The 10,346-nt window shown below is 56.6% G+C and overlaps 2 protein-coding genes across 2 annotated transcripts; one reads left to right on the top strand and one right to left on the bottom strand.

Annotated features, from left to right (window-relative positions):
• Positions 1-2,893: 2,893 nt before the first annotated feature.
• On the top strand, positions 2,894-3,544 carry LOC141968501 (fibrinogen-like protein 1-like protein; the record flags this gene model as incomplete). Its single annotated transcript, XM_074923254.1, has 1 exon — positions 2,894-3,544. A coding segment is annotated over one exon (651 nt), but the record flags the coding sequence as incomplete, so codon positions are not given.
• Positions 3,545-6,165: 2,621 nt separating this feature from the next.
• LOC141968500 (fibrinogen-like protein 1-like protein) lies at positions 6,166-8,875 on the bottom strand. The gene is made up of 3 exons (XM_074923253.1): positions 8,872-8,875; positions 7,869-7,973; positions 6,166-6,924 (listed from the first exon to the last, which is right to left on the bottom strand). Exons 1-3 carry the CDS (start codon positions 8,873-8,875, stop codon positions 6,290-6,292), a joined length of 744 nt encoding a protein of 247 aa, XP_074779354.1. The 3' UTR covers positions 6,166-6,289.
• Between the last annotated feature and the right edge of the window lie 1,471 nt (positions 8,876-10,346).

The following is a 10,346-nucleotide window of genomic DNA, read 5'->3' as shown; positions in this document are numbered from 1 at the left end:
GGGGAGCTGGCCAGCGTCATCGCAAGGCCACTCAAAAATCCCTGGTTGATCCTGGCAACCTCAAGGCTGGAGGAAAAGTGCCTCAAGGCTGGAGGGAAGTGACTGTCACTCCTGTCTTCAAGAGCCAGAAGGAGGACCCGGGGAACCACAGACTGGCCAGCCTCACCTCGATCCCGGGGACGGTGATGGAGCAGCCGGTCCTTGAAACCATTTCCAGCCACGTGAACAGCAGGCGGGTGATCTGCAGTAGCTAGCACGCATTTACAAAGGGGAAATAGTGTCTAAGTAACCCGATAACCTTCTCCAGTGTGGGACAGGGGGAGAGCCATGGATATTGTCCACTGCTCTTTTGTTAAGTTGTTGACACTCTTCCAAAGCATCCTCACAGACAAAATGGCAAAATAGAGCTTCTATAGGTGAACGGGGAGGTGGACTGAAACGGGCTGAACGGACGGGTCCGGAGAGCGCTGACCAGTGACACAAAGTCCAGCTGGACACCAGTGACCAGTGGTGCACTCCGCTGGAGTCGATCCTGGGGCCACCCAGCTGCAAGGTGGGCCTGTGAAAGTGGCCAAGGACAGCCCAAGGTGGGCAACACGCTGGCCATCAGCCAGCGGTGCCTGGTCATGGCGGGGAATGGCCACAGCATCCTGGGCTGTGCTCGAAGGGGTGTTGCCAGCAGGTCGAGCAGGTGAACCTCTCCCTTTATTCAGCACCGGTGAGGCCACTTCTGGCGTCCAGTTCTGGGTTCTCCAGGGTGAGAGAGATAGGGATGTGCTCAACAGTGTCCATCAAAGGGCCACAAAGGTGATGGAGGGACTAGAGCATCTCTCATGCAAGGAGAGGCCGGGAGAGATGGGACTGCTCAGCCTGGAGAAGGGAAGGCTCAGGGGGATCCCATCGATGTGTGTCAATACCTGAAGGGGCACAACGAAGAAGTGGGAGCCGGGCTCTTCCCAGTGGTGCCCCATGTCTGGACAAGAGGCAACGGGCACAAACTGACACACAAGGAAACACTTTTTCACCGTGAGGCTGACCAAACACTGGCACAGGCTCCCCAGGGAGGGAGTCTCCATCCTTGGGGATATTCCAAACCCAACGGGACACTTTCCTGAGGAGGGAATTGGGCCAGGTGATCTTGAGAGGTCCTTTCACATCTTGCCACCGCATCCCAGTAGGGTGGCGAGACAAGCTGTCACATTGTCACCTGCCTCTGCAAATCCATTTCCCCAGAGACAGAAAACCTCTTCCCTCAGTGGCAGCAAAGGGCCCGGCCAGACCACACTTACCAAGGCGCCACATCATACCCCCTCATCCTCACCCTCCTGGCCGGGTGCACCCTCCAAAACAATCGTCTCCTTCAGTCAAGGGCCTCCCGTGTGTTTGTGCCCTCTGACATTGCCCAGAGCACCCAGACCCTTCCCCAGCCCTCCCCAAACGTCATCACTGACACAGATGGGAGAGGAACACATGGTGGGGCTGTAGCCCGAGAGTCCTCAGCAGATGTAGGACACGGGAATGCGCTGCAGTGAAAATGGAGGGCTCTGGGTGGCACCAGAAGGAAAAAGGAGGAGCTGAGGTGTACGGCAGGGAAACCAGAGGCATCCAAACGCGCACTTCTGGGTGCACCACGAGGTAAATGCGTGACTCTAGAGGCTGGGATGGCCAAATAGAAACTTCTGCGTTGCACCCAAGGGCAAACGAAGGTCCCTGGGGAGCAGCGCGGGGCCCATCAGAGCCATCCATGCAGTTCTGGGTGCGTTCAGATGCCCTCCATGACCCTCCACGACCCTCCACGTGCTCTCTGTTGCCCCTGATGCCTCTGTGGTCCCTTCCATTCCTCTCTCTGTGTGTTCAGGCTCCCCTCATTCCCCTCTGTGGAGCCTCAGTCACCCCCTGTGCCCTTCTGGGTTCTTGTAGCTCCTCTCTGCTCCCCTGACTGTGCCCTAGACCCCTGCATTCCCACCCAAGCATGCTCAGATCTCCTCCACTCCCCTCTGTGCAGCCCTCAGTCCCCACCAGCCTTTCTGGCTACCTTACGTCCAAGCCGTGCCGCCTCCACACGCTTTCCAACTCCTCCTGTTCCCTTCCCTTCTGGGTGCCTCTAGATCCCCCCGGACTCATTCTCTTCACTCCCAAGTGCTCTCAGATGTTCTCCGTTCCCATCCAGCTGCTTCTCTGTCCTCTCTGTTCCCCTCACTGTGCTCTCTTGGGGCCCCTCTGCTGTCCTTGCACAAACAGATCCCTGCCTTCCCCTCCTGATACGCTCAGGCGTCCTCCCTCCTTCTCCCTCTGCATGCATACACATCTCCTCTGCCCTCCCTCCCTCCTCCAAGACTCACATCTCCTCTGTTCCTCTCAGTGTCTGCTTAGTGCCAGCTCCTCCCCTCTGTGCATGCTCACATCCCTCTTTTCCACAAGTGCCTGTGGATTCCCACCGTCACCCTTCATCAACACCCAGACTCCACCCGTCCCATCTGGTGCTGCTCTGTTCCTGTGAGCTCCCCTGTCAGATCGCCTCCAGTCCCTCTCTGCATCCTCCGTTCCCCTCCATTCCCCCCAGCACATGACCAGATCCCTCCGTTCCCTCTCTGCGCACAGGACCAGGCCCTCTGCTCTCCCCTTGGCGCATGCTCAGACCCCTCTGTTCCCCTCTGTGCCTGCTCAGATCCCTGTTGCTGCCTGATTCCAGTCCATTCCTGGGCAGACTCTCACTTTTCCCTGTGACATCCACCCTGTATGGCCAGTCTCTCAAAGGGCATGCCCCAGAGCCCACAACTGCCCAAAGATATCTTTCGGCAGGCCTGTCCAGCTGCCTCCTTGCAATCTGGAAGTTATAGCCTCAAAAGAGATATCAGGTACTTTCAGGGTCTGCTTTCCTGTTATTTAATAACCATCTCTGTCTCCTGCTCCAGGCTGGCCCAAGTACTGCAGCGAGATTCCTACCAGTAGCCGCAGCGGCATCTATGACATCCAGCCCACAGGACTGCACCCCATCGTGGTGTCCTGTGAAATGAACGTGACCAACGGGGGCTGGACAGTCATCCAGAGGAACCGGCAGAGCACAGAGATCACCTGGGCCGAGTCCTGGAGCACCTACAAGTACGGCTTTGGGAACTTGCACTCCGACTACTGGCTGGACACCGAGTACATCCACCAGATCTCCCAGCAGAAGGTCTATCAGGTCAGGTTTGTCATCTGGGATGCCACAAACAATGTCAAGTTCGCAGACTACAACCTCTTCAATATGGTAGATGAGTCCCAGGGCTACCGGCTGAGGCTGGGAACATACTCAGGGACAGCAGGGGATGCCATGACCTCAGACAATCCCAGGAATGTGTACAACAACATGAAGTTCTCTACAAAGGATCTGAATCAGGACAGTTGCAGCGGGAACTGTGCCTACAGCTACGAGGGTGTGCGGTGGTACTCGGCATGTTATTCTGTACGGCTGAATGTCAAGGGGGCCATAGCATGGGGCAGCCTCTGCAATGGGAACCGCAAAGCTTCTGCCATCCTCATCAAACCAGCTCTGTACCATTAGGGCCCTTTCCCCCTCTTGCCCATGCTGGCCACCTGCCCAGACCAGTGCCCTGCTGGGATGTTTTGCTGGGAGGAAGCTGGGGGTCAATCGCATTGGTCCTGCATATCAAGAGCCCTTTTCTTTTCCTATTCTCTTGAAAAGTAGCAAAGCTACTTTTGCCTCAGGCCTTTCACTTCTGGTGGGTTTTTAGGGATCATTCTTAGAACAAGTCTCCATAAACACTGCAGTTTCCAAGCTCGTTCTTTCTAGGGAGAAAACTGTGATCAAAAACTCAAAACCCTCCTGATCCAGCAAGGCCTTGTTCTCTCTTTATTTTGCAGGTATAGATGATTTCAGCAGAAAAATATCTGTCATCACTAGTGAAGCTTATCCAAGCTGCTCTGGGCCCAGGCAGGCCACGTGTGCACCATATACCTGCTGGAGTCCATGTTTGTCGTGCAGAATAAAACTGCTTTCAGAACCTGCACGAACATGCACAGATGTTCTTCATTTGTTTAGGAACTTCTCTCAGCTGCTGCCAGTTTTTAGCCAGGAACAGACCTGAGGCTCCTGGTGCAGTAAGAAAAGACTTTCAAAGGGAAAATTTTTCGTAAGACTCAAACAAGGAATTAAAGACAAAACTTTCACTTTGAGAAGAGAGTTGAGTTTCAAGGTGGGGACCTTGCAAAAAAGGGAATGGTGTACCTCATCGCCAAGAGTGAGCACTGCAGGTCAGATAGAAGTTTCAGCCCAACCAGCCATGACCCGAGCTGACCCAGGGCAGCAGGCCAGGCCAGCGTCATCCTGCCTTGTTAAACTGTGAATGCAGGCCCAGGCCTTGGGATCGCGGACAGGGGAGAAGGGGACAGCAGCACAGCTGGGCCACTCAGCACCAGCTGATCAGGGTATCTGGGTCAGGCCCAGGAGCTGAGCCAGCCTGACATGGCTGGATCCCAGAATTTCAGAGGCCTGGGTTGGCCTGGGGCCACATGGGCTTGCTCCAGTGTGACGGCATCTCTCTGTGCTGGACACAGTGCCGGTGACGCGCTCCCCAGCACTGGGCAGGGATGTCTGGCTAGTGCAGCCCAGGGCACAGCTCTCCCCCCATGCCACTGGGTCTGTTTCCAGCTCCTGGGTGAGTTGTGGTCTGCTGTGAGCCCCAAGCCCTTTCCTGCCTTGCCACTCCCCTCGCTTAGGTTGCACACCCAGACTGGGCTGCAAGGGAGTTTTTAAGACAGCAGACAAACCTCAATCCAGAGATGCTGCTCTCAGGCCAGCTCAGACTGGGAAGCAATTCTCAAGCAGCAGCACCCTGCTGCCTTCCTCTGCTCACAGGTCAGGGCTGCTGGTCTGCAGGTGCCTGGGCACTGAGGCTGCCAGTGTGGCCTCCTGGGGAGCAGGGCACTGCCAGGGCTCTGCAGGGCACCTGGGGCCTCAGCCATGGCCCTTGGCCCAGCAGCCTCAGGCTGTTTTGGACCAACAGCCACAAGCCTTCCCTGAGCTCAGCGTTTCTGTCAAAGACAGAATAGAGGAGCAGTGGCTTCTTTCAAGCCCTCAGTTCCGCCTTCCTCCCCCATTGCAAGGCAGATCCCAGGCCACACGCCCACTCCACAGCAGAGTGCTGTGGGAGAGAGGTGTCCACGCCTCGCGTGCCCTTTGGGGACCCCCTGCCCCCCCCATGCTCCAGGCCGTGGTGGCTTTGTCCTTCTCCCAGCACAGAGCAATCACACAGCCCTGGGCAGGGGCAAACCAGGAGAAAGGGCTGTGCAAGATACTGGCCCTGTTGGCTAATCACAGCCTTGCAGCCACCTTCTAGTGCTCAGCGGCTGGAACAAGTCACTGGAAGCCATGCTGCATCCAGAGACCTGAGAACCAGCCACAGACAGTTAGGAGTGACCACTGTACTCGGTTGTGCACAGCAACTGGGAGAAGAGCTCATGTTACCAGCTGATGCTGGGAACAGGCAGCAACAGGGACAGTCGATGTCAGGCCTGTCACTATGGAACGCTGAAATATTGCAAACAAAAAAATCAGCGTGAACCCCCTGCAGGCCACACCAGTTCTGCACCAGATCAGCCTAGGAGCAGAATCAGCTCCACAGCCAACCTGGCCCAGCACTGCCTGAGCAAATCATCCCAAAATCAGCAGCATCTGGGGCAGTGAGCTCTGCATGTCCCAGGAGATCCTGTGTTCCTTGGGCAGGGGCGTCTCCCCACCTGGAAGAGGACCTGCCTCTACACTGACTTGGCCCAGCATCCTCCACAGCCTCAGGACCTCGACTGCTCCCACGTGTGTGTGCAGTGTTGTGGCGGAAGGTAGACACAAGGCAGCAAAGTCTGGCTCCGGGGTTTATTGAGGCTGATTTCTCCCACCATGGGTAGCAGAGCTGTGGGGTGTTTGGGGCCCAGGGAGGGAGCAGGGCCTGAACAAAGCAGGGATACACCGATTGCACAGGGAAGGGAACTTGCACTGCCTCCCCCTCCCCAGGGCAGGAGTGGGTCCACCCTCCCCAAACTAGTGCCCATGTCCCAGTGCTGGCCAGTACCGCGGCACTGGGTGAAGCTGCCTGCGTGCCCGGGGCTCCGGGCAATTTCTCCTGTGCCCCAGAGCTGCTGTGTTTCTGCTGGTGATGGTGCGGGACCTGCAGGAAACGCAGGATGTGCCCCAGGGTTGGCACAGGGCTGTTGGCAGGCACGGGAACGGGGCACTGAGCTGGGGAGGGTGGCACCTCCCCAAACCCCCAGGAGGCTGGGCGCTGTGGCATGGTCAGCACACATCTGTGGGTTTGACCAGGATGAGGGAGGATGCGCAGTCGCCGTTATCACAGAATCCCGGCCAGAGGATGTGTTTTTTGGCATTGAGCAGGACATTCTGACACCTGTCATACCACCAGCCCCCGTAGCTGTTGGCACAGTTCCCACTGTACTGGTCCTGGTCCCTGTCAGTCGTGCTGAACTTCATGTTGTCATGAATGCCCCCCTTCTTGGGGTGATAGCTGGTCAGATAGTCATCCCCATCACCAGAAAACCGGCCTAGCCTCAGCGGGTACCCGCTGGCCTCGTTCTCCACTCTGAAGATGTCATACTCGGCGTAATGGGTGACGTTGGCTTTATTCCGCACAACGAAGCGGACCTTGTAGGTGCCCTGCTGTGTCAGCAGGTGCAGGTACTCGGTGCCCAGCCAGTGATCACCCTGCACGTTCCCGAAGCCGTACTTGTAGGTGGTCCAGGACTGCTTCCACATGAGCTCAGTGTCGTGAGAGTTTCTCTGGACAACCGTCCAGCCCTTGCCTTCGGTGTCCATGTCGCACCACACCACACGTGGGGGTGACGCTGCTGGCTGGATGACGTACACCCCACTGGGGCTGTTCTTGTGGAGGTGGCTGCAGTCTGCAGGGAACCCTGTGACAAAAAGGACAAAAAGGGCTGGTTTTATCTGTGGTTGGCTCCACAGTGCAGAGTGGCTTTTCCAGTGGCTCATCCACAGGGCAGCCAAAGGTCTCTAAGACAGTGGCCCTGGAGAGGGCCCGAGAATCTATTTCTCATGACTTGCATTTTTCTTCGGAGCCTTCTAATGCATCCAGCCAAGAAAAGGGGAAAAAAGTCTCCCAGGTGCCAGTGATGCCCTCCAAGTATGTCTGGTCCTCACACAAGGCCCTTGATATATTGAGCTGCAGCTCTTGCAAGGATCAGAAGTGTCCTGGATAAGGATGTGTAATGAAAATGCAGGCTTTCCCTGGGGGTCATGGCATTGCAAGAGAAGGCTCAGTTCTACCTTGATCTCATAGGAGTCTCTCCCCACAGTTTGTCACAGTTTATCTGTTAGCAGGACTGACCTGTCATGACTTACTTGCCAAACTAATTTGCTGTCTAAATTGTTTTTCTTGGTTTGTGCCTGATAAGGAACAGTTTCCTGTAGGTAATTCCAATTCAGCCCACGAAATTCTGCTTTTCTCAGGCATACAGGTCTTGCAGGGAGTGTAACCTCCCTTGCAGGTAGGAAGAGAATACTTCTAATCCAACAAGAGCTAAAAAAGAAATAATATTGCTGGGAAGACCTTTCCTAGAACTGAGGTGTAAAAAGACATAAGTACTGCAGGGCAATCCTGCTAAATGACAGTGTTTGGGCAGAAACCCCTCGGTTTCAGCATGGAGCCTCCAAGGGGGTGAGGGTAGCTTGACTGGTGTCAGGCTGCTTATTGTACAGGTGATGGCCCAGGGTTAGGGGGGGGTTCCTGTGCCATGCACCAGCCAGGTGCACACCTGGAATCTGGTGCTGAGTGGGGGAGATGTGTTCCTGCTCCCACACCCAGTGCCCAGCCAGTGCCCATGTACTCCACACTCACCACTCCGGGACCCAGGGGTGGGTGCTGCTGGGCCAGCGCTCACACAGAGGAGAAGCGTCGCCACCACGGTGGGCAGGAGGACAAGGTGTGTCCCAGCCTGGAGCCCTGGGGAGAAAAGCACCCACTGCCATCAGGATCCAGGGGCAGCCCCCTGGCCCCCAGTGAGCTTGGACCAGGGAAGGCAGAGCCGCAGGGTGCAGGAGGCTGCCGGGGCGGTGGGAGCTGCAGCTTCACTGCAGGCTCTGCCCCTGCAGGGCTGAAGCAGGGTGAGAAATGGCTTTTGTCACCCTCCTGACCAGCCCCTTCCCTGCACCAGGCAGCAATCTGCCTGAAGATCTGCCTTTGGAACCTAGAGTCCAAGAGTAGTAGTAAGTAATCTAACCAAGAGTAGCTAAGAGTAGATGCGGTGACATCTGGGGAGAGCAGTTTGCCAGGAGGAGGGATCGCAAGAAACATTTCTTTTTGAAGTGATCATGCCTATGCCTTTTAAATGAGCCAACCCAATAAGAGCAGGTGGGACACCAGACCCAAAGGGTGGGCCCTACCCCTACGGGTGCAGGCTCCCAAGTAGGCAGGAGGAATCCTCCCACGGCTGCACCGTGACACCAGCCTGAGCCCTCTGTACTGCCCACCAGCACGGCCCCCACCCTGCACTGCCTCTGTTGTGAGGGAGATGCCATCACCCCTGGACAAGGATGGACCCCTGTGCCACATGCACAGGTTGGAAAGGGAAAGGACCAAGCTGGAATCCAGTTCTCCACATTAACATCCCTCTGGGATATGGGAACACGGACACAGGCAGCCCAGGAAAGCCTGGGCTGGCACCCAGTGTGTGTGTCACTGGATGCCTGGGTCTTGCACCCCTCTGCTGCCAGAGGGCCTGGAAGCATCCATCACACAGGCAGGGTCACGGCCACTGTCCTGTTACTCACCCCGTGCCTCTGATACACCCCCCGGTCAGGCCTTGTTTTTGCTCAGCACCACCCATGGGACAGTAACTCACCCATCACAACAGCACAGCTGCGCAGGGAGCAGGAACCCACTGGTGCACCCTCCCACACTGAGCTTTCCACAGTGGCTTTATAGGCACTGCACACACCCACTTGTGCTCACGCTCACTCTTTCGAGAGGCACAAGGAGGCACTTGCAGTTTGTGACTGGGGCAGTTCTCAGATCCCATGAGAGCACGACTAAACCCCCTGAGGGGAGAGGGGTGTGCCCTTCCAGCCAGGGAAGTACCAAATAATCCCCTCCACGTCGAGGGATTTCAATTATTGACTCTCCCAACCACACAAACACTAAATGTGGATTGCCCACTTGTGGCAAATCTGGAAAGCCGTGATTGAACTGAAGTGGAGACACTCAGCTCCTTAAGGACATACACACAGAAACTAGCAGATGAGGGGAGATTAGGTCTCCTTTGTGCCCAGTCCCAAAGGTGACCTGGGAAATATGAGGACAGGTCCTCAAGAGCCAGGCCTGCTCCCTAGCTCTCCACCGGCAGGTTTCAGGGTCAGGGACTTCTGTCACCGGCTTGGAACCAGTGTCCAGCACCCGAAGTGACTGTATGCACCATGTCCCCTGAACCCCACACTCCGGCCCTTCACAGAGGGCTGCGGGGAGCATGGAGGTGCCTGTGGGTCGGCCCCTTTGCCACTCTCCTCCCCAGTCCCTGTCTCTGACCTGCCAAGCACCCTGCACATCCCCCAGCCCCAGAAACAGCAACCAGGGGTTGCTCCCTCTCACAGGAGCAGAATGGTCTCAGGAACGTCTGTGAGGGCTTTGCTTCACACCAGATGGCTCCACTGCTTTCTCAAGCCAATTTAAGAGGAGAAAGATGTGGCACTTCTACTTTCTTGTCCTGTTTTTGTTTCAGTGGCCTGCTGACCAGATGTCTCCTTCATGGCACAGCTTCAAACCCAGGCTCTCAGCAAGCCAGCATCCAGCTGAGGCTCCCACCAAAAATTCCAAGTCACAGGAGCCCACATCAAGCAGTGCGGCATGCAGGTCTGGGTGGACAGTGGCATCCAGACCCCTCCAAGGTCAGGGATCACTGGATCAGCTTCTGTCTGAAGCCTTCAATCTCGGCCCTGTCTCCTGGGTGAGAGGTTGGGAGCTTGGTCTGCAGCCTCATTTAGTGTGGAAGAGTCACAGAAGCAGCACTGCCACGTCTGCAGAAGGAGAAGGGCCTGAGCCACCTGGGAAGAATGACCCTCGGCACAGAGGCCATGTGGCCCCTTCCTGCAGGAGCAGAGGGGCGGGTGACTTAGGGGCCAAAGCACCTGTGGTATGTGGGGCCACCTGAGGAAGGCCCAGCTGCTGCTGGCGGGCCACCAGATGCAGCAGGAACATGGGCTCCATCAGTCAGGGAGAGGAAGTCCTCCCCTGGCCCGGTGTGCACGGGGCTCCACCGGGCTGCTCCAAATAGAGGCAAAGAGCATTTCCTTCACAGAAATGGCATGTCCATGGGACAGCCCA

This window comes from Athene noctua, chromosome 19 (genome assembly GCF_965140245.1).
Source record: "Athene noctua chromosome 19, bAthNoc1.hap1.1, whole genome shotgun sequence".
Classification (NCBI taxonomy): domain Eukaryota; kingdom Metazoa; phylum Chordata; class Aves; order Strigiformes; family Strigidae; genus Athene; species Athene noctua.
Note: the sequence above shows the minus strand (reverse complement) of the source record. Positions and strands in the feature narration are given on the sequence as shown.